General features: G+C 37.3%; 1 protein-coding gene across 1 annotated transcript in view; it reads right to left on the bottom strand.

The window, feature by feature from the left end:
* LOC122810162 (B-cadherin-like) overlaps window positions 1-26,211 on the bottom strand; it is a 140,733-nt gene that overhangs the window by 19,620 nt on the left and 94,902 nt on the right. The window contains exon 5 of the mRNA XM_044081639.1: window positions 17,869-18,012. Coding sequence (XP_043937574.1) covers window positions 17,869-18,012 — 144 coding nt within the window. The remainder of the gene's footprint in view (window positions 1-17,868; window positions 18,013-26,211) is intronic.

The raw sequence follows: 26,211 nt of genomic DNA, 5'->3' as shown, positions 1-26,211 counted from the left end.
TACACCACAGTAAATGTATGTGCTTACACTAGAGTAAATGCATGTATTTACATTATAGTAAATGTATATATTTATACTACATTAAATGCATGTATTTACACCACATTAAATGTATGTAGTTACACCACAGTAAATGTATGTGCTTACACTAGAGTAAATGCATGTATTTACATTATAGTAAATGTATATATTTATACTACATTAAATGCATGTATTTACACCACATTAAATGTATGTAGTTACACCACAGTAAATGTATGTGCTTACACTAGAGTAAATGCATGTATTTACATTATAGTAAATGTATATATTTATACTACATTAAATGCATGTATTTACACCACATTAAATGTATGTAGTTACACCACAGTAAATGTATGTGCTTACACCAGAGTTAATGCATGTATTTACATTATAGTAAATGTATATATTTATACTACATTAAATGCATGTATTTACACCACATTAAATGTATGTAGTTACACCACAGTAAATGTATGTGCTTACACTAGAGTAAATGCATGTATTTACATTATAGTAAATGTATATATTTATACTACATTAAATGCATGTATTTACACCACATTAAATGTATGTAGTTACACCACAGTAAATGTATGTGCTTACACTAGAGTAAATGCATGTATTTACATTATAGTAAATGTATATATTTATACTACATTAAATGCATGTATTTACACCACATTAAATGTATGTAGTTACACCACAGTAAATGTATGTGCTTACACTAGAGTAAATGCATGTATTTACATTATAGTAAATGTATATATTTATACTACATTAAATGCATGTATTTACACCACATTAAATGTATGTAGTTACACCACAGTAAATGTATGTGCTTACACTAGAGTAAATGCATGTATTTACATTACAGTAAATGTATACATTTACACTGCAGTAAATGTATGCATTTACACTACAGTAAATGTGTGTATTTACATTACAGTAAATGCATGTATTTAGACTACAGTAAATGTATATATTTATACTACGTTAAATGCATGTATTTACACCACAGTAAATATATGTATTTACACTACAGTAGATGTAGGTATTTACACTATAGTAAACATATGTATTTACACTATAGTAAATGCATGTATTTAGACTACAGTAAATGTATGTATTTACACCACAGGAAGTGTATGTAGTTGCACCACAGTAAATGTATGTGCTGAAAACAGACTTAATGCATGTATTTACATTACAGTAAATATATATATATTTATACTACATTAAATGCATGTATTTACACCACAGTAAATATATGTATTTACACCACAGTAAATGCATGTATTTATACTATAGCAAATGCATATATTTACATTACAGTAAATGTATGTATTTATATTACAGTAAATGCATGTATTTACACCACAGGAAGTGTATGTAGTTACACCACAGTAAATGTATATGCTGACACCAGAGTTAATGCATGTATTTACATTACAGTAAATGTATATATTTATACTACATTAAATGCATGTATTTACACCACAGTAAATGTATGTAGTTACACCACAGTAAATGTATGTGCTTACACTAGAGTAAATGCATGTATTTACATTACAGTAAATGTATACATTTACACTGCAGTAAATGCATGCATTTACACTACAGTAAATGTGTGTATTTACATTACAGTAAATGCATGTATTTAGACTACAGTAAATGTATATATTTATACTACGTTAAATGCATGTATTTACACCACAGTAAATATATGTATTTACACTACAGTAAATGTATGTATTTACACTACATTAAATGCATCCATTTGCAATACAGTAAATGTATGTATTTACACTACAGTAGATGTATGTATTTACACTATAGTAAACATATGTATTTACACTATAGTAAATGCATGTATTTAGACTACAGTAAATATATGTATTTACACCACAGGAAGTGTATGTAGTTACACCACAGTAAATGTATGTGCTGACACCAGACTTAATGCATGTATTTACATTACAGTAAATGTATATATTTATACTACATTAAATGCATGTATTTACACCACAGTAAATATATGTATTTACACTACAGTAAATGTATGTATTTACACTACATTAAATGCATCCATTTGCACTATAGTAAATGTATGTATTTATACTACAGTAGATGTATATATTTATACTATAGTAAACATATGTATTTACACTATAGTAAATGCCAACAAAGATCGTGAAGCATATGTTTTATAATGTTTGTTATTGTAATGTATTCAATTATGCCTATTCTATAGTGCATAATGATGAATGAAGAGTTTGTTTTTTGTAAAGGGCTCTTTAATTACAATTTTACACTATGTAATTGACTAATTGATTTTAATTGCGTGCAGTATTTAAATGAATGTTTGATGTAACATTTCTTTCGGTTCTGAAGAAGTTTTTTATGAAAGCATTGAATAAAGTAGAAGTTACGCTAGTTTGTGGTTTCGTATTTTCCAGCCTTGAGCAGTTTTTTTGATTTACTACAGTAAATGCATCTATTTACTCTACAGTAAATGTATGTATGTACACCACAGTACATGTATGTATTTACACTACAGTAAATGTATGTATTTACACTACAGTAAACATATGCATTTACACTGCATTAAATGCATGTATTTACACTACAGTAAATGTATGTATTTACACTACAGTAAATGTATGTAGTTACACTACAGTAAATGTATGTATTTACACTACATTAAATGCATCCATTTACACTACAGTAGATGTATCTATTTACTTTACAGTAGATGTATGTATTTACACTACAGTAAACGTATGTATTGAAACTACAGTAAATGTATTTATTTACACTACAGTAGACGTATTTATTTACACTACAGTAAACGTATGTACTTACACTACAGTAAATGTATGTATTTACACTACAGTAAAATTATGTATGTACACCCCAGTACATGTATGTATTTACACTACAGTAAATGTATTTACACTACAGTAAATGTATGTAGTTACACTACATTAAATGCATATATTTATATTACAGTAAATGTATGTATTTACACCACAGGAAGTGTATTTAGTTGCACCACAGTAAATATATGTGCTTACACTAGAGTAAATGCATGTATTTACATTACATTAAATGTATATATATATATATATATATATATATATATATATATATATACACTATAGTAAATGCATGTATTTACATTACAGTAAATGCATGTATTTATACCACAGTAAATGTATGTATTTACACCACAGGAAGTGTATGTAGTTACACCACAGTAAATGTATGTTCTTTCACCAGAGTAAATGCATGTATTTACATTACAGTAAATGTATATATTTATACTACATTAAATGCATCTATTTATGCCGCAGTAAATGTATGTATTTACACTACAATAAATGTATGTATTTATACTACATTAAATGCATCCATTTACACTACAGTAAATGTATGTATTTACACTACAGTAGATGTATGTATTTACACTACAGTAAACATATATATTTACACTACAGTAAATGTATTTATTTACATTACAGTAAATGTATGTATGTACACCACAGTAAATGTATGTATTTACACTACAGTAAATGTATGTATTTATAGTACATTAAATGCATCCATTTACACTACAGTAAATGTATGTATTTACACTACAGTAAATGTATGTATTTACACTACATTAAATGCATCCATTTACACTACAGTAAATGTATTGATTTACACTACAGTAGATGTATGTATTTACACAACAGTAAACATATGTATTTACACTACAGTAAACATATGTATTTACACTACATTAAATGCATGTATTTACACTACAGTAAATGTATTTACACTACAGTAAATGTATGTATTTACACTACATTAAATGCATCCATTTACACTACAGTAAATGTATCTATTTACACTACAGTAGATGTATGTATTTACACTACAGTAAATGTATGTAATTACACTACAGTAGATGTATGTATTTACACTACAGTAAACATATGTATTTACACTGCAGTAAATGTATGTATTTACACTACAGTAAACGTATGTATGTACACCACAGTACATGTATGTATTTACACTACAGTAAATGTATGTTGTTACACCACAGTAAATGCATGCAGGTACACTACAGTAAATGTTTGTAGTTACACTGCAGTAAATGCATATATTTACACTACAGTAAATGTATGTAGTTACACTACAGCAAATGTATGTATTTTCACTACATTAAATGCATGTATTTACACCACAGTAAATGCATGTATTTACACCACATTAAATGTATGTAGTTACACCACAGTAAATGCATGTATTTACACTAGACTAAATGCATGTATTTACACTACAGTAAATGTATGTATTTACACTACATTAAATGTATGTATTTACACTACATTAAATGCATGTATTTACACCACAGGTAAACGTATGTATTTACACCACAGTAAATGCATGTATTTACACTATAGCAAATGCATATCACCTTACAGTAAATGTATGTACTTACATTACATTAAATGCATATATTTACACTACATTAAATGCATATATTTAAACTACAGTAAATGTATGTTTTTACACTACAGTAAATGTATATATTTACACCACAGTAAATGCATGCATTTACACTGCAGTAAATGAATGTATTTACACTATAACAAATGCATGTATTTACATTACAGTAAATACATGCATTTAGACTACAGTAAATGCTAGAAGTCTAAATCTCAAAATGCACTCTCTCGAGACACTCCTTAAAATGGAGAACATCGATATCTGTGCAGTAACTGAGACCTGGTTCAAGGCTCCAGAGAGCACCCCTGCAATACCAGGCTACAACTCTTACCACACTTTTCAGCCACCAAACCAAGACCAAAACAGTAAAGGTGGAGGAGTATCCATATCCACCAAGGATATTCACACCTCCAGGCTAGTTGCCAACACAATGCATCTGAAATTCTCCAGGTGCACCTAACACTAGGTAAGACTGCAATCCAAATTGTAGCTTGCTACAGATCCCCCGACATGCCACAAGATTCTCACTACACCTTTCTAAACATAATGGAAAATATTAAGATACAACCAAACACCCTAACACTGGGTGATTTTAACTACCCTTCCATTATCTGGCAAAACTACTCGGGTACCAACACCTTTTCAAAATGGTTCCTGGAATTCATAAATTACAATGCCTTGGATCAACTAACCCATTGTCCCACCAGCGGCACCAATATCCTAGGCTTGGTCATTAACAACATGGGAGAGAAATGCTCCACACCAGTGGTCACCCCCTCATTGGTCAGGTCTGACCATAAGCTAATCACCCTTGACATCCACATCCCACCCCCACCCCCCAGTAAGGAAACCTCCGTAAAAAACTTCTCCAAAGCCAACTTCATGCTACGCAAGTCAGAAGTGGCAAACTTCATGACACCCATGCAGATGGGAGTTGAAAGTTCGACTGCTGAATCCTACACTAAGGCACTTTACGAGCACTTTCACTTGTGCATGAATCGTGCCATCCCAAACAGAACCAAGACACTCTCCTCCAAAAAAAAGGAAGCCAATCTGGTGGTCCCCTGCCATAAACAAATGATACAACAGAAGGAAGAAACTGTTGCAGAAAAGAGGAAAATCCCAGGATGCAAAAAACTCCCTTACCAGCCTTAGTAAGAAGCTGAGATCCCTCATAAGATCCTCTAAAGCTAGTTAGAAAAATAAAATTGCCAAAGATTACAAAGAGAACCACAAGACATTCTATAGTTATGTCAAGACTCTAAATGGCAATGCTCAGATCTGCTCTGAACTACAACAGAATGGCATTAAATATACTGATCCCAAGAATATTGCCAATATCCTGGCAGATCGATTTAGTGTCAACTTCACCCCCCTCTCACCCCTAAAGGGCCCATCTCAATACCCAAAGATTGCCAAATTCCAGTAATCACGGCCACACTCTCCAAAGCTAAGAATACAGCATCCATGAGACCAGATAAAATCTCGGACTGTGTACTACATGAACTACAAAATGAACTGGCACCTCACCTAGGTGTCATATTTAATCACAGCCTCACCTCAGGCTTTGTGTCCACTGAGTGGCACATATCTAGAGTTATCCCACTCCACAAGGGGGGATCTACCTTGAATCCTGGGAACTACCATCCCATCAGTCTGATGAGCCTGATCTGCAAGGGCATGGAACGCAGTACCATGGAACTTATAAACAAAGATATTGTCAACCTTCAAACATTGGACCCCCCAGTTTGGGTTCATGAAAGGCCTATCTTGTCTCCTGAACCTGATTGACTTCTTTGAATCAGTTTCCAGGGCTGTGGACAAGGGTAACGCAGTCCACACAGCCTAGCTGGACTTCGTCAAGGCCTTCATCACCATCCCCCACTCTGGAATCATAGATAAACTTACTAATCTGGGCATAGATCCCTATGTCACTCGATGGGTTGCCAACTGGCTTACTGACAGAACCCAGACTGTAAAAGTAGCCGACTCCAAATCCAGCTCCAGACAAGTGCCAAGTGGAGTACCTCAGGGTTCTGTCCTGGGACCGTTCTTGTTTGGCAACTACTTCTCTGAAGTACATGTCAACACTAAGGGACTCTGGCTAACAAAATTTGCAGATGACTGCAAACTGGGAGCCATTACTGAATCCCCAAATGATGTGGGTATTCTACAAAAGGGACTTACAGAAACAGATGTTTGGTGCCAGAGCCATGGGCTCAAGCTTAATGTACAGAAATATATAGTTATCCCCTTTGGGAAAAACCATGTACCCATGAATTACCACATAGGTGGCAGTACACCAAACACTGAAAGTGTGATGAGAGACTTAGGGACACAGGTGGACAGTGGTCTCACCTTTGATAACCACATCGTCACAACAGTCAGGAAATCCTTCTATGTGGCACACCTCATCACTAAGGGCTTTTCATCCAGAAAAAAGGAGGTCATTGTCCCACTGTATTCATCCCTCATTGGACCCATTATAGAGTACAATGCCCCATTTGGTATGTACCTCACAATACATCTGCAACAGCTGGAAAGGCCACAGAAATACCTCACTAAAAGAATGACAGGCCTAAAGCAGATGCCCTATGCTGACCATCTAAAAAAACCCAGCTATACTCTGTGGCATATCATCTACTCAGAGGTGATCTCTGCTTAACATACAAGGTCATGTCAAACCCTGAGCTGTTAGACATGCTCCACTTAAAGAAATACCAATCCCTCAGAGCCACATGCTCCAGGGATATAAACCTTGTCATCACAATGAGTAAAACATGCTGGAGGGATAGACTCCTGACCTACAGACTCCCCATACTCTGGAATAGACTTCCCATACATATCAAGCAGAGCGCCTCCTTGGCCCTCTTCAAAAGGAACCTTGACAATTGAATGGGAGATAGGAAATTCACCCACGGGATCACATCAGTCACCCTCCTAGACAGGGGTCCAGGGAAGTAAATACTGTGGGAAGAAATAGCCAGGGAATTGTTATGGCTAGGCTTATAGGCCCTAGGGCTGATAGCCTAGTACCAACCTATGAACCTATGAACCTATGAAATGCAGGTATTTACACTACAGTAAATGTATTTATTTATACTACATTATAGGTTCATAGGTTCATAGGTAAGTACTAGGCTATCTGCCCAAGGGCATTTATAAGCCTAGCCAGAATGTGTTGGCTTTCTCCACCCCTTAGATTAGTTCCCTGTGCCTCCGTCCAGCAGAGCCATTAGTTCTTTGTGCCACTGTCCAGCAGTGCCACTGAAGTGATCCCCGGGGTAAATTTTCTGTTTCCTATCCACCCGTCAAGGTTTCTCTTGAAGAGTGTTAGTAAGGGGCTCTGCCTGATGTATATTGGAATCCTATTCCAAAGCATGGGCAGTCTCTGGGATAGGAATCTATCCCTTGTATTTACACCGCAGTAAATGTAAGTAGTTGAACTACAGTAAATGTATGCATTTGCACTACAGTAAATGCATGTAGTTACACTACAGTAAATGTATGTAGTTACACTGCAGTAAATGCATGTATTTACACCACAGTAAATGTATGTATTTACTGCAGTAAATGTATGTATTTACACTACAGTAAATGGATGTAGTTACACCACAGTAAATGTATGTATTTACACTATAATAAATGCATGTATTTACACTACAGCAAATGCATGTATTTACACTAAAGTAAATGCATGTAGTTACACTACAGTAAATGTATGTAGTTACACTGCACTAAATGCATGTATTTACACCACAGTAAATGCATTTATTTATACCACAGTAAATGCACATATTTACACTACAGTAGTTGTATGTAGTTACACTACATTAAATGCGTGTGTTTACACTACAGTAAATGTATGTAGTTACACTACATTAAATGTATGTACTTACACTACATTAAATGCGTGTGTTTACACTACAGTAAATGCATGTATTTACACCACAGTAAATGCATTTATTTATACCACAGTAAATGCACATATTTACACTACAGTAGTTGTATGTAGTTACACTACAGTTAATGCATGTATTTACACTACAGTAAATGTATGTACTTACACTACATTAAATGCGTGTGTTTACACTACAGTAAATGCATGTATTTACACCACAGTAAATGCATTTATTTATACCACAGTAAATGCACATATTTACACTACAGTAGTTGTATGTAGTTACACTACAGTTAATGCATGTATTTACACTACAGTAAATGTATGTACTTACACTACATTAAATGCGTGTGTTTACACTACAGTAAATGCATGTATTTACACTACAGTAAATGTATGTATTTACACTACATTAAATGCATGTATTTACACTACAGTAAATGCATGTATTTACACTACAGTAAATGCATGTATTTACACTACAGTAAATGTATGTATTTACACTACAGTAAATGTATGTAGTTACACTACATTAAATGCATGTGTTTACACTACAGTAAATGCATGTATTTACACTACAGTAAATGTATGTAGTTACACTACATTATATGCATGTAGTTACACTACAGTAAATGCATGTAGTTACACTACAGTAAATGCATGTAGTTACACTACTGTAAATGCATGTATTTATACTACAGTAAATGTATGTAGTTACACTACAGTAAATGCATGTATTTATACCATCAAGTTGCTTGCAGATGTTTTATCTCCCATTTTATTTTACACTGGCAGTAGGGAATATAGTGACTTGTATGAGCTTAGGGAGACCCTTGGGTATAGCAGTGCAGTTTCCCATGTAGTTTGTCCTGGTCTCTTGTCTATTAAGAGAGAAATACATTATCTCTTTCACTGCTTCAGTTTCTTTTATCATGAAAATCAGGAACTCTTCAATTGTTAGAGTTTTAGAATTCTGAAACAGAGTACAGGAGTGCTTCTAACTAGCGAACAAATAAAAAAAATGGAAAAACTATTGTTAAATCTGTCAGCCTGTTATCTGTCCACTTTGGCTTTCAATGACTTGCCTCGATGGCTCATTACTGGAATACAGTAGGATAGGAAGGAGGCATAAAAGAAGATAATAGAAATCTGTACAGGATAATAACCATCATATGGGATAATACTACGGGGTCTGCCAGGAGGCAATAAGTGAAAACAAAGTTCGTTTTATGGTTATAGAAACAATTACAAGAAAAATACAGCCCATACATTTTGCAATCATGATAGATTGCATGCAATAGCTTTTCTTTGCCTGAGAAATGCAATGAGATTACTCCAGCAGATGTATGTCTGTTGAGATAATTATTATCACTGAGTCAAAAAATAGTGTCTTCTTTCAACTTCATACTAACATGACCCATCCAGTGTTTACTGTTCCCTTCATCTTGTGGATTGAATAAAAGAGTCATGACAGCAATCCACTCTTTAAGCAATACATTATTTTTGAATGTAAAAATCTAAATCATCTTTATAAACCTAAACATCTTTGTAAATAGTTTGTTTTGATGTTTTTATGGTTTGATTTTATATTGTTGTTAACTTGTTATACTTATGTATTATATTTCAAAGATATTGAAAATATATTCATTTTGAATAATTCAATAAAAATATTTAAAAAACAAATAATACATTCTTTAGCGTACACAGCGACCTTCACACCCTATGATACCGTACTCTGTAGTGATATCACCAGCCAGCTCTTTGTCATGGCTGTCAAACCAAGCGTCTTCATCATTTCCTTAAAAGTAAGAATAATAACTGCTGTTTGAAGACCTGAACCTACCTGTTTCTTAATGTGTTATTTTTTAGGAAAGGTTATTGAGAAAGTAGTTGCCTTGCAAGTGGAAAATTGCTGGACTCCAGTCTTGTCATCCTGCAGACTATGCATTCAGGGTTTCAGCAAAAGAACAGCACTGACTCTTTGTCACATTCCATGGGAACCAATTTAGGTGCATCTTGCTGGCTGGGTGTAGTTTTTACATGTCTAGTAGTGCTATCATCTGTTTGCAGTGTTTTATGTGCACTTTCCTAGAACATTTAAAAATAATTGTTTCCTTGTTTGCAGGTAGTGCAAGCAAATCTAACTTAGGTTTAGACATTTCAGTTTAGAACAGATGTGCTACTGAAACAACTAGCTGTTCATAAGACTTTGGATTACTTCTAATACCCTATTTCTAAAACTACTTGGGAGTGCCCTTTTAGATTTGTCTACAGCAAAGATTTCTAAAGTTTTATTCATCATGTTTATAAGAGGTTGTAGCTGCAGTTTTAAAAACTTTGTAAAGTCAGCATAAGTACTTATTTGCTGTTTTGCTTGTGTTCTCTGCATTCATAAGTGCTATACATGTTAGATCTGCACTTACCTGTCATTACTATTGTGGTCTAAGTTAAAAAGCTTTAGTTAAAGACCCCCGCGGGACGAGAAAGGAGCTGAGCGTTTTCTGCGCTTGTGATTACTTTAAGAACCTAACAGTTTGCTGCTTTGCTATTGGTCAGAGGGCTACTTGCATTTTTTTTTTAATTTTTTTGCCTGTATCAAGTAGTCACATTTGTGTGACACAGTCCATTGTGCAGCAGTGGTCATTAGTGTCTTGAAATGATACAAGCATTTAAAATCTTAACTTTCTCTACAAACCAAACTGCTTGAGTATTTAGTACACTGCAGATGCGTGACAAGCACCTGATTTGTGTGCATAGTGGAACTGCTCTTCGTATTTAGACCTAGATTGTTATTTATACTCCAGTAGCACTACAACAAAACATTTCTAAACCCCACCAGTACCATTCCCATCACAGTCTACATAAATTACATCTAGAACCATGGATTTGCAATTTCTAACTAACTCTGTAGCCAGTCCTGAGACAATGTAAGAATTGTCGCATATTTACTGACAACCACTTAAAACTTAAACAATCTGATACAGTGTGTCATGTTACCTGATAGAGTGTGTCAAGTTACACAATGTCACTGAAGGCAATGCTCTCACAATCATCCACTGCAAATACCAGATGGGTTGTCAGCAATACTCAACATTATACTATACTTACTACACACAGTAGAAACTAAACACATAAACCTACACATGCTGAGGTTCTTAAAAGTAACTTATCTAAGCCACAAAGGCCTCCAAAATGCAACCAAAATAAGTACCCAGAATAACCACACAAATATTCAACTCAGGCAATAGCCGTCCTCAAACATTCATTTATGACTCACAGTGTCTCAACTCAAAATCCTATAAAGCAAACCTTCACACAATCCAGTGTCCTAGTCACTGGTAACACCATAGTGAGGAAACACTCAGGCACCCCTCACCAGGCTGAGTAAGGAGAGGGTCATGGTTAGTTGCCTAATGGGGACCAGGATTTGCCACATTACATATGCACTGAAGTCCGTACACCACACGTGGATATGTGACATAATCATAGTACATGTGGGAGCAAATGACCTGAGATATACCTCCTTGGTCTGTATGAAGAGTGACATGAAGGCCTCTTAGAAAATATCTCTGTGGCTATTTTAAACCTAAGCATGAGCAGCATTTTACCTTCACGAACAATGATGCTCCGATATGAACAATTATATATATATATATATATATATATATATATATATATATATATATATATATATATCAGCCTAGTAGGAGATGTTAGATCCCCCTAACTGCTTTGGCAGGGTGGGGCTGCACATACCCCCCTAAGGCTTTTGCATATTGTAAAAACCTTATCCACATCAATAGTGCCTTTTTTAGTTAACGTCAGTCTTTAAAAGGTTCTAGCTCATCTGAATCCTTTTGTCAGGCTGAATGTAAATACTGTAAATAGTTATTGAATATTATGAATGTATTAAATGATTGTGTTATGTCATCAAAATAAAAATCATTTGAGTAAAAAAAGCTTCTAGCATCTGAGTGATGCCTCCAGGTGCATCTGCAGTTAACTCCTACTGATGCCTCCAGGCTTCAAATATTGTTTGTTCATATTTGCATCAATAATTCCAGAACCATGAGATGTACAAGGTTTTAAAAGATTTCTTCTTAAAGCTCACACAATGGCAAACTCAACTGCATTAATATTTGACCTCTGTTTAGTACAGGTAAAGTGATATTAAATGTTGTCTTCATGATATTAATTTATATAGACATAATGTTCACATTTTTCTAAATATCTCAATAACCAAGTAACAAATACAGAACTCCTTAGCCTCATATGAAAGCTCTCAGGTAGGTAAACAAAATGTTGCTAACAGAATATGTGTAACTTGAGAGGTTGTTGAGATATTGTAAGTTGTTTACAAAATATTATAAAGATAATAGTTACTGTATTTACTGTGACTTATAAAATTCAGTTTAAGACCTAGAACCTTAAGAATTCTACCATTATAAAAATAGTTTCTGCAAGGTTTTGCCATTTATACTTCATTCATACCCCCTATGATTCCAGAGATATGAACATTTGACTGAAGTGTGAGGACATAACTTGATTATGTCAAAAGGCTTAGGCTCCGCCCATTGGAAGTTACAGTGCAAACTTCCTGAGCTCCACAGGAGTGAATGAGTTAACACAACAGAATTTGGGTAACATTAAGGTAATACTGCTTAATGCTAAAAGTCTCAACATAAAACTCTACTCCCTATAGGCACTCCTTACCCTGGAATGCATTAATATAGACATTTTCACAGAGATCTGTTCAAGGCTACTGAGACCCCCACTGGAGCAAAGTTTCAGTGCCTTCCACACATTCAAGCCCACAGCTCTAGATGAAGGCACTAAAGGCAGCAGAGTGTCTCTATATTCCTAAAACAAAATTTAACCTCCAGACTCATGAGTCAGAATAAAGAGTTGGCACTTCTCCATGCCCAGCTTTCCATAAACAAGATCACATATCACATCACAGCCAACAATAGGACCCCAGCTACGTCTCCACATCACAGCCAGCAATAGGACCCTCACTGTGTCCCCTCATCACAGCCAACAATAGGACCCCCACTATGTCCCCACATCACAGCCAACAATAGGACCCCCACATCACAGACAACAATAGGACCCCTGCTATGTCTCCACATCACAGCCAACAATAGGACCCCTGCTATGTCCCCACATCACAGCCAACAATAGGACCTTCACTGTGTCCCCACATCACAGCCAACAATAGGACCCCCGCTATGTCCCCACATCACAGTCAACAATAGGACCCCTGCTATGTCAACATCAGAGCCAACAATAGGACTCTCGCTGTGTCCCCACATCACAGCCAACAATAGGACTCCCGCTATGTCCCCCTTGGCTCATACCTCCTACCTGACTTATATAAAGTTCTTAAACATTTAGCAAACACTGTTTTTTTTTGTCAGGGGATTTCAGATACCATCCTTCAACTGGGAGACCTCTAGATCCCCAAACATGTATGCTCAGAGATTTCTGGACTTCATAAATAAAAACTGGCTTCACCAGCTAGTCCACACCCTAACCATGGTAGACAAAATTCTGAACTTAGGTCTCACCAATACGAGAAAGTTCTGTTCCATACCAGTTGTAACCCCTTAGCTAGTCAAATCAGACCATAAATCAGTCACTTTCACCATAAGACTGAAGCCAGAAGCATCCTCACATAAGTCAGTATTCAGAAATTATGCCAAAGCTAATCTACACCGACTGATGATCTGGTAAATTCAACATTTCTTTCAACCATGATGACAAAGCTGCAAATGCAGAATCCTTCACTGCCAGATTTTACGCACATGTAAATCACTGCATAGATGTGTCTGTACCCCTATGAAGTAAGCATAATGCCAAATTTAAAAAATAAATGTCTGTGGTGGAACCTCATTATAATCAGGCTTTACAATACAAAGAAGCTCATTGTACATAAAAGTTAATGTAACTCTCCAAATGTGAAAAACACTCTTGCTAAACTTAACAGCAAACTCCATTCTCTGATCAAATTAACCAAAGCAAGATAAAAGGTAAAAATAGCCACCCAGGCAAAACACAATCATGAAGCCTTTTTTAACTGTTAGAAATCTCAAAAACAATGCTCAGAACTGCACAGAGCTAATGGGAAATTATATCACATACTCTGACCCTAAAGGCAAATCTACTAATAGACAACCTTAGCTCTTACTTCAACCCCCCCCCACTCCCTGATCATATACCAGCACCCCCCATCACCCAGGAACAAGTCTGCAAAACACTATCTATGGTCAAGAGCACTGCTTCTATGGGGCCAGATAATATACCAGGATGTCTACGGTCAGCCTGAAGCAAGATCTATCAAACCCTGTACAGAGGCTTTTTTAATATCAGCCTCCAAATGGGGTTTGTGTCAGAGGAATGGAGGACTGCAACAGTCATCCCCATGCATAAAGGTGGGGTGTCAGTGGACCTAGGTAACTGCAGACCAATAAGCCTGACTAGCCTCATGTGTACGGCTGTGGAAAGGATCATTATGGAATTAACAAATAAGGACATAGCAGCCTGCAAAACCCTGACCCAAGCCAAGTTTTGTCAAAGGCAGATCCTTTTTACTTATTCTGACTGACTTATGAGAGAAGATTACCAAAGCAAAGAATGTTGGAAAATCTGTCCACACCCCATGTCTAGTCCTCACAAAGACATTTAACACTATCACTCAATCAGGTATAGTTGATAAACTCACCCAGCTAAACGTAAAGCCATATGTAACTCATTGGATAGCAAAATTGCTCACAAATAAAACCCAGGATGCTAGGGTGGGTGGATCTATCTCTTCCAGAAGACCTGTCATTAGTGGTCTACCTCAGGTCTCATTATCAGGGCTACTCCATTTTGGCATTTACTTCCCTGAGGTCGAAGCTAATATTAAGGGTTTACGGCTGACCAAGTTTGCAGATAACTGTAAACCTGGCACCATCAAACTCTCCAGAAGACACCAAGATCTCCCAGTAGGAACTTTTTCAAACAAATATCCGGTGTCAAAATCATGGCCTAAAACTAAATGCCAAAAATATATAATAGTATCATTTAACAAGTATAACATCTCCTGCAATTATCCCATGGACAACACACTCCTAAAAGGTGGCCCTGTGTTGAGGGACCTGGGAACCCATGTAGACAACAAGCTATACACTTTCTGATCAGACAGTGGTATCCACACACCCTCCCCTCAAATCTCCCAGAAACAAAGAACTATTTAAGACCAAGATCACTGCCTCTATGGGGCCAGATTATATACCAGGATGCCTTCTGGCCTACTTGAAACATGACCTGTCAAATCCGCTACAAAGGTTATTTTAATATCATAGGTTCATGGATGCATACCAGGCTAAAGACCACTAGGGCCCTTAAAAGCCTACCGCTAAAAGTGGATTAACAGTGACAGGGTTAATACATGCTTGTTGAGCTACAGTTTCTCAAAACACTATTGATTCAGTTAAAAAAAGAGGTAAAATGCAAAACTTTAGATTAATTGATATGACAGTATATTTACTGCTGTTTGACACATCTCCAACATAAAATGTCATTGACAAGTTCAACGTAACTTTCCATTAAAAGCAGGAAGAAAAAAGTGAAAGGAAAAGAGAAACCCACCCGATGTGATAAAGATGCATGTCCTAGTCCATATTTATATATTCTCATCACTAATGCACTTGCAAAACATATATTGGAATGTCCTGATCATACTTTCACTTTTGTCATCTTACAGCAAGTCCAAAATGATGTGAGGGGGGGCCCATGGCAGTTAAGATTAGAGGAACAGGAAGTTTTATGGCAAATTAGAACATTATCCTACATTCCGCCAGGGTTGAACGAATATGCCTCTATAAAATGTATACTTAAACTAAAAGCATTGCGTAGGTAATATTAGTACCCACATAAAAAAGGTAGTAAGCAATTAAAAAATGCATGGCACACAGTTCAATTGTGTGCATATATATATATATATATATATATATATATATATATATATATATATATATATATATATATATATTTTGAATGGTCCCTTTGGATAGATAAGGTTTAAAGTAAGGATGCACGGATGTTTAAAGTTTGTGTTTTTTCCGTTTTTTTTCCTTTTTTTTACGAAAGTTGGGGGAGATACATTGAATTTATTAATTACCAATTTTATATTATATATTGTTTATGTATTGTTTTTATATTATATTTTGTTTATGTATTGTTTTTATATTATATATTGTTTATGTATTGTTTTTATATTATATTTTGTTTATGTATTGTTTTTATTATATTTTGTTTATGTATTGTTTTTATATTATATATTGTTTATGTATTGTTTTTATATTATATATTGTTTATGTATTGTTTTTATATTATATTTTGTTTATGTATTGTTTTTATATTATATATTGTTTATGTATTGTTTTGTAATGTCGATTTTCATTATTGTTATTTTGCCGTCGTGATGAATAACCAGACGGATTTTATCAAACATAATAATATACCATATTATTTAGTTCTAGTAAAATAGTAATATGTTGATGGAGTAAGAACATTGCATTGAAATCGAGGTGGTTAGTGTTCAATTTAATGTATGCATATATATATTTTAAAAGACAGCCGTGGGCAAATTTAGGTCTCAAGTTGTTTTCTGTATAGTATAGCAATTGTGATTGAGTGGCTATCTATCTTAAGGTACCGTTCACATTGGCTTGTTATTTTCATAATCTGTAGAATTGAACTAATTGACCTAATTAGTGTTAGCCAATGATGTAAATCTGTTTTAAGTTGATTTTATAAAAGTAGGAAGCTTTACTGTGCAATAGTTTGTCTGATGAAGGTTGGGTATTAACTCAACCGAAAGCGCTTACAATAAATTGTGTTTTTGTATGACGAAGAAGTCCGTGCGTTGTTCCAGTTTGCCGTTTACTCACTTTTGTTTGTATATATTCTCCTCCACATTCCGTGGTGGAAGCACCTGACTAGGACAATATGGCTACACCTTGTTCTATGGCACAAGCTATCTTAGTGGCCATCAATGCATGGCAATGGTGAATCAGATGAATGTTCATGCAGCCTGTGCTAAGAAATGGAGTATTTCAGTTTTCTTTGCCCTCTATGTAGATCTGCAGGGATACCCAGTAACCTATGCATACGTCTACCAGGGGTCAGTTAGACAGAGATTCTTTCCATGTAGCTTGTCTATTGAATAAAGAGCAGTAATGTGGATGCATGACCTTCCATTCAAACAAACTGTATGAAGCAAAGCACATTCCGAAACTCAAAGCACTGCTTATACTGATAGACTTCGTGTCCAAACCAGTGGAAAAGCAAGCAAACAAATGCTGCTAATGACATTATTTACTTAAAAGGAATTTAATGGCTAAAAGCAGACCATCATTATCGAATAACACAGAAAATCAATAACATTCCCCACTTACATCGTTAATGAAGTTGCCAATGTCATTGGGATCAGCTGGCAATGGGCGATACTGCGGAGCAGGCATGTATGTAGGAACAATATCGTTACGCATGATTTCTGGCTTTGCATCCAGGCCTCTGTGTAGCTGACTCAAGTCATAGTCCTTAAAAAAGTGGGAGAAGAAAAATCAGTGAGATAAATGCATTTATTTTATTAGATAACATGACATGGTGTGCGTTATCTATGTTATCATGGAATTTGCCAGAAACGTGTAACCTACCTGTTTGCTCAAGACCAGTACAATATGGTTGCAACTTAGATCCTGTGTACAAAAGCTTGTTCGTTTCTTTACTGAAGTAATGGTTACACTACATGATGGATGGACAGTACATTCTGCTAACTTTGGTTTAGCTGAGGCCTTCGCAACAGCCCCTTATGTGGTAATATAGACAAACTCTAGGCACTAAATACAAATGTTTGGGGTGGGGAGCAGGTAAACCACTGCATATATAAAAGAACACAAGCAATAAGAATAATAGGCTTCCTGTCTGACTCAGCCAGGGTGACCAATGTTGTTCTAAAGGACTCCATGCTAGGGTTTCTCTTCTCAGTGAAAGGCATTCTAAAGTAAAAGTAAGAGCGTATATTTGATGACTGCAAACAAACAGGTGTTTTGACCTTTAAAAAATAGTAGTGGCATGTTTTTTATGATACAGTTCACACTGGATGATCTCATTAGTTTTATAATTTGCAGATTCATATAACTTTGATAAACCAATATGCAGGAGACTATCAGGATAGTAATAAAGCTACACTTCCTGCCAAAGTAAGCCCGAGTACAAAATGCACTAATCAGGAGCTGTGCCTAGTGCATGCTGTTATATTTATTTATTATTTATTTATTTTATTTTACATTTGTTAACCGGGGGTGTCTGACTGAGCCGAAAAGGCCCTTTTTCAGCAGAGGCCCGGGGAGAAAAGCTCCACAAAGAAAAATTACAGACACATTTAGTTATTTAGACATAATCAGTATACACACAAATTACAAGAGACATGTTTTTACAGTGGTATGCGGCACAAACAGTTACAGTGGAGAGAACAATCAAAAAGATATTAATTTTAAAAATAAAGGTAAGTAATAGATTTGTGGTGTACAGCTGAACTTTGGAATGTAGGTAGAATACATACATAGTACACAGGTACAGTACATACATTGTAGATTAGCCAGTGTTTGTGAGTAAGATTGAGAAACTATTATAAATTGCTCTAGATTTAGTATGTATATGTTATCCGCTTTCACTAGCCTGGGGAGCAATCATGGCACTGCCAACTTTGCTTGAGATGTTGCCTGATGAGGTCTTTAAAGGAGGCTTTGGACGATGTGTTTTGAATGCTAGTGGAGACGGAGTTCCATTTTTTAGCCACAGAACTACTATATAGTGCATCTCCAAAGCTATTGTAGCTGTTGGTGACTTCTAGTAGTAGTTTGCTTGATGATTTAAGAGTCCTTTTGGCTGAGTGATGTTGTACTAGGTTTTTGAGGGCAGGACACTTATTGGGGAGGTAATAGATAGAATGACAGAGGCAGAGCTGATTGTAGGTTAGGAGGTTGGGCAGTTCAAGCCAGTGGAGCTGTCTCAAAGCAGTACAGTGATGAGTTCTATATGAGCAATTTGCAGCAAAACGGGCAATTCTGTTATAGCAGGCTTCCATTTTGCTTAGTTCAGTTTTGTTGAGATTAGTCAGAATGGGAGATGCATAGAGTAAGGTGGATAGGAGTTGGGAGCGAGCAATGGCTGATCTTGTGTTGTTGGTAAGAAATGGTTTGATACGGTAGAGTGACCCCAGTTTGGCATGTACTTTTTTAATAGTTAAGTTCAGATGACTATCAAATTTTAGGTGGGAGTCTATGGTTATTCCCAATAGCTTAGCCTGTGCCACTGGAGCAATTGGAGTAGCATTTGTGGAGTAGATAGTGAATTGACTGTTAGTGTTTTTGTTAGAACTGGTTATAATCATAAGCTGACTTTTCTTTGGATTGAGGATAAGTTGGGCTTTGGTAAGGTAGTTTTCAACGTCAGAGAATGCTAGCTGAGTTGTTCGCAGGAAGGTATATCACTCAAAAACAAAATGTCCTTGAATTTGGGAAAAGGGAGATTAATTCTGACTTAAGAGCAGTAAACATATGATAAAAGACATAAGAACCATGATGGGTGACAAGCTAAATTTCAGTGAGAAACGTACAAGGGATTCCCACATTACCTGAGCCACTTCAGGGAAGTAACTGTTGTTCTATATATTATAGTAAATGAGTATAATAATGATACAGCATTCTGTAACTTCAGACAAATGGTTCAGCTCAAGAAAGTACAGTGATTAACGACAAGGACAAGCCAAGGGTTATAAAACAATCTACTCTGAGAAAACAGCTCAATTATCTCATTACTTGGTGGTGTATAGATTACACTGGAGTGACCTCTGCACTTTCTACAGGTCAAAAATATGTGCCTGGAGTGGACAGCTGTAAGAGCAAATATGAGGGAGGGCAACCTTATGCTGAAGGTCAAGGTCAATGTTCACAGTGGTTCAAGGTCAATGTTCCCAGTGGCCCAAGGTCAATGTTCACAGTGGGTCAAGGTCAATGTACACAGTGGGTAAAGGTCAATGTTCCCAGTGGCCCACGGCCAATGTTCACAGTGTTCCATGGTAAATGTTCTCAGTGGGTCAAGATCAATGTTCCCAATGGGCCAAGGTCAATGTTCACAGTGGGTCAAGATCAATGTTCACAGTGGGTCAAGCTCAATGTTCACAGTGGCCCAAGGTCATTATTCCCAGTGGGTCAAGGTCAATGGTCACAGCAGGTCAAGGTCAATGTTCCCAGCGGGTCAAGGGCAATGTTCCCAGCGGGTCAAGGCCAATGTTCCCAGTGGGTCAAGGTCAATGTTCCCAATGGGCCAAGGTCAATGTTCACAGTGGGTCAAGGTCAATGTTCCCAGTGGCCCATGGGCAATCTTCCCAGCTCATCAAGGTCAATGTTCCCAATGGGCCAAGGTCAATGTTCGCAGTGGGTCATGGTCAACATTACCAGTGGGTCAAGGTCAATGTTCACAATTGCCCAAGGTCAATGTTCACAGTAGGTCATGGTCAATGTTTACAGTGAGGTGGGACAAGGTCAATTTTCACAGTGGTCCAAAGTCAATGTTCCCAGTGGGTCATGGTCAATGTTCACAGTGGTCCAAAGTCAATGTTCCCAGTGGGTCATGGTCAATGTTCCCAGTGGGTCATGGTCAATGATCCCAGTGGGTCAAGGTCAATGTTCCCAGTGGGTCAAGGTCAATGTTCACAATGGGCCAAAATCAATGTTCCCAGTGGACTAACGTCAATGTTCTCAGTGGGGAAAAAGGCAGGTGTATGACACAGCAGCTGCAATGTGTGTGGAATTATCTTCCCTGTGGTGGTGAAACAAAGTACCCCAAAACTCCCTGTGGTAGTAAAACAAAGTATGCTATCTTCAAAAATAATCTCAGTGCATATACATGATGTTTAGAATTTATGTATGTACATATTTATTTATTTTGCTGGCATGTGAACTGGACCTCTGTGATCCTTTTTCATTTCTGTCCTAGTTACAATAAAGAAAAATAAAAGCATTATATGTGATAACACAGAAATACTAACAGTAATGTATTAGGGCAACTTATCAAAAACCAGTATCGAGAAATATACAGAAAGAACATGATACTGTTATCATCCAGTATCTGTCTGCCTGGGACGACATGATTGACAGACCACAATGCTTTGCCAGAGATGGCCTGCACCTGTCGCCCCTGGGATTCCGGATACTGGCTAAGGCTCTTGCCACCCCTATAGTGCCTTTTTTAGGCAAGGTTCAAATGACAAATTCACTACCGTAACAGGTACAAGCAAGCAAAAGCTGAGGGTAATGCTACTCAATGCTAGAAGTCTAAATCTCAAAATGCACTCACTCGAGGCACTCCTTAAAATGGAGAACATTGATATCTGTGCAGTGACTGAGACCTGGTTCAAGGCTCTATAGAGCACCCCTGCATTACCAGGCTATAACTCATACCACTCTTTTCGGCCATCTAACCTGGTCCAAAACACCAAAGGCAGAGGAGTATCCATTTTCATTAAAGATATCCACATCTCCAGGCTAGTTGTTCAGCATAATGCATCCAAGGTTATCCAAGTGCAACTAACTCTGGGCAAAACTGCAATCCAAATTTTAGCTTGCTACAGATCCACCACCATGCCTCAGGATTCCTACTTCTCTTTTCTTGATATACTGGAAAATATTAGGGTTCAACCAAACACCCTGATAATGGGTGATTTCACTACCCCACCATTAACTGTGAAAACTACTCATATACCAACTCCTTCACTCAGCTCTTTTTGGAATTCATAAATTCCAATGCCCTGGATCAACTTATTCACACCCCCACCAGGGACAACAATATCCTAGACCTAGTCATTACCAACATGAGTGACCGGTGTTCCACACCTGAAGTCAAATCCTCATTGGTCAGATCCGACCATAAGCTAATCACCCTAGATATCCACATTCAGCCCCCACCCACCATTAAGGAAACCATGGTAAAACATTTCTCCAAAGCCAACTTTATGCTTCTTAAGATGGAAGTGGCGAACTTCATGACACCTATGCAGGTGGACAATACAGTTTCTACTGCTGAATCCTACAGAAATGCACTTTATAAGCACTTACACGAGTGCCTGGACATGCTATCTCAAACAGAACCAAGATGCTGTCCTCCAAAAAAAAGAAGCCAGTCTGATGGTCCCTTGCCATAAACAAACTGTACAACAGAAGAAAGAAACTGTTGCAAAAGAGAGTAAAATCCCATGAGTGGAGGAGCTCCCTGGTCAGCCTCAGTAAGAAGCTGAGATTCCTTATACAATCCTCCAAAGCTAGCTATGGAAACAAAATCGACACTGATTCTAAGGGCAACCACAAAGCATTCTATAGCTATGTCAAGAATCTCAATGGCAATACCCAGATGTGCTCTGAGTTACAGCATAATGACATGAAAATTACAGAATCAACGGATATTGCCAACATCCTGGCAGACAGGTTCAGTGTTAAGTTTACCCCCTCTCACCCCCTAAAGGGCTCACATCTATACAAGAAGAATGCAAAGTCCCTGTAATCACATCTATGCAGGTAAAAGCTGCACTCTCTAAAACCAAAAATACAGCATCCATGGGACCGGACAGCATCCCAGGCTGCGTTTTACATGAACATCGGAACAAACTGGCTCCCCACCTAAGCACCATGTTCAATCATAGTCTCACGTCAGGCTTTGTGCCCACTGAATGGCACACAGCAACAGTTATCTCACTCCACAAAGGGGGAGCCACCACTGATTCATTCTGGGAACTATTGCCCTATTAGCCTGACGAGCCTGGTCTGCAAGGCTATGGAACGTATCATCATGGAACTCATAAACAAAGACATTGGTAACCTCCAAACTCTGGACCCCACCCAGTTCGAGTTTGTGAAAGGCAGATTATGCCTTCTGAACCTGACTGACTTCTTTGAGGCAGTCATCAAAGCTGTAGATGAGGGTAAGGTGGTTCACACAGCCTATCTTGACCTCGCCAAGGCTTTTGACACCATCCCCCATTCTAGAATTATAGCTAAACTCACTAAACTATGTATAAATCCCTACATCACAAGATGGGTTGCCAACTGGCTCACTGACAGAACCCACACTGTAAAAGTTGCAGACTCCAAATGTGACTTCAAACCAGTGACAAGCGGAGTACCACAGGGTTCAGTCCTGGGACCTCTCCTGTTTGGTATCTACTTCTCTGAAGTATAGGCTAATGCAGAAGGCCTCTGGCTAATGAAGTTCACAGATGACTGCAAACTAGGAGCCATAGTTGAGTCCCCAAATGATGTGGACATCCTACAGAAGGGCCTTACTCAGACAGATGCATGGTGTCAGAGGCATGGCCTCAAGCTCAATGCCAAAAAGTGCATTGTCATCCCCTTTGGTAAAAACTCTGTACCCATGAACTACCACATAAATGGCAGTCTACTTAATGCTGAATGTGTGATAAGAGACCTTAGGACCCAGGTGGACAGTAGTCTGTCCTTTGATAATCACATCACCACAGTAGTCAGGAAATCCTTCTATGTGGCACATCTCATCACAGAAGGGTTCTCATCCAGGAAAAAAGAGGTCATTGTTCCCCTCTACTGGGCACTCATTACACCCATTATAGAGTACAATGCCCCTTTTGGAATGTACCTCACAAGACATCTGCAGCAGCTGGAAAGGCCACATAAATACCTCACAAAGAGGATTACTGGACTCAAACAGATGCCCTACACTGACAGCTTTACTCTGAAGCATATCGCCTACTCCAAGAAGATCTCTGCCTAACATATAAAGCTATGTTAAACCCAGAACTGATGGACATGCTACACCTAAAGAAATCCCAATCTCTCCGAGCTACATGCTCTAGGGACCTAAACCTTGTCACCACAATAAACAGGACATGCTGAAGGGATACATTCCTGTCCCAGAGACTTCCCATACTCTGGAACTAGCTACCCATCTATGTCAAGCAAAGTTCCTCATTAGCATAGGATCAGTTCTTTGGCTCTGCTTGACAGGGGTACAGGAAATTAACTTTCTTGGGTGGCGTACGCCAGGGAACCTTGTTGGCTAGGCTTACTTATGCCCTTGGGCCGATAGCCTAGTACCTACTTATGTATGAACATATGAACCTATTTATATGTCTATGGGCATGACAGGATCAAGGATTTATACTAAGTACAGGGCTGGAGAGCCACTGAGATGGTTAGCCTCATCACCCTTGTGATAAGGATAAACTAGTACCCCCCTGTATAGGTGATTGCCAGCATAAATGCCAGATCTGAGTTTACAGTTATTCCTCAGATTGTCAAGGATTGCTTTGAAGGATTTTGAAGAGGTACTCTGCTTGATGTACAGATGGAGTCCATTCCAAAGGTGGAGGATGCCCCAGGTAAGACACCTGTCATGTCAGCAGGTGTTGTCAAATACATGAAAAAATATATATATTGCTAATTTTACACTGGAAGTTTATGTCCTTGGAGTAGGTTTTAACTGAATTAATTGTGGCACTCATTTCCACAAACTAGCTTTGAGGAATCACATCCTTTAAATGTCATCTTTAGCAGATTTAGGGAGTTGTCACTGCAAAAGCCTAAATGCAATGCTAAGGCACAATCACCTAGCAGGGGTACCCCTCAGCTAGGGTCTCTCTCCCTACCTCATTTCTGATTTATTCTCTCTTGTTTTACAAACATGTTGAATGTAACGGTTTAAGCTGGTGTCTGATATTTTGTGCATGATGAAAACAAATCTTATCTGCATACTATCTACATATCCTTTACTGTACATAGAAACTGCTTAACTTCAGCAAACTGCCTACCTATCCTTTACTGTACATAGAAACTGCTTAACTTCAATATATTTGTCATAAACGCCTATAGTATTACATACTGCCTACATATCCTTTACTGTACATAGAAACTGCTTAACTTCAATATATTTGTCATAAATGCCTATAATATTACATACTGCCTACATATCCTTTACTGTACATAGAAACTGCTTAACTTCGACATGTTTGTCATTTGTGCTTATAGCATTATATACTGCCTACATATCCTTTTCTTGAAGTAGAAACTGCTTAACTTCAACACGTTTGTCATAAGTGATTATAGTATTACATACTGCCTAACTATCCTTTACTGTACATAGAAACTGCTTAACTTCAACACGTTTGTCATACCAAAAAATGTGTAGTCATCCCCTTTGGGAAAAAAACAGTTCCCATGAATTACCACATTGATGGTAATCCACTGAACACAGAAGGCGTTATAAGAGATCTGGGAACACAGGTTGACAGCAGCCTCTCTTTTGACCACCACATTGCCACTGTGGTCAGAAAGTCCTTTTATGTGGCACATTTCATTACTAAGGGTTTTGCATCCAGGAAGAAAGAGGTCATTGTCTCCCTCTACTCTTCTCTCATTAGGCCAATCATCGAGTACAATGCCCCATTTGGCATGTACTTCACTAGATACCTGCAACAATTGGAAAGGCTGCAAAAGTACCTCACAAAGAGGATCCTAGACCTTAAACACATGTCCTAAATGGACAGACTCAAAAAACTCTAGCTATTCTCTGTCTCATATCACCTACTTAGAGGCGATCTCTGCTTGACTTACAAAGCAATGTCTGACCCAGCTCTGTTAGAAATGCCGCATCTAAAGAAATCTCAATCCCTCTGCACCACATGCTCCAGAGACCTCAACCTCATTACC

The sequence above is a fragment of the Protopterus annectens genome, chromosome 8.part1, assembly GCF_019279795.1.
Source record: "Protopterus annectens isolate FY-2018-M chromosome 8.part1, PAN1.0, whole genome shotgun sequence".
Lineage (NCBI taxonomy): Eukaryota > Metazoa > Chordata > Ceratodontiformes > Protopteridae > Protopterus > Protopterus annectens.
The sequence above is the reverse complement of the archived record's forward strand: the minus strand, read 5'-3'. Positions and strand labels throughout refer to the sequence as shown.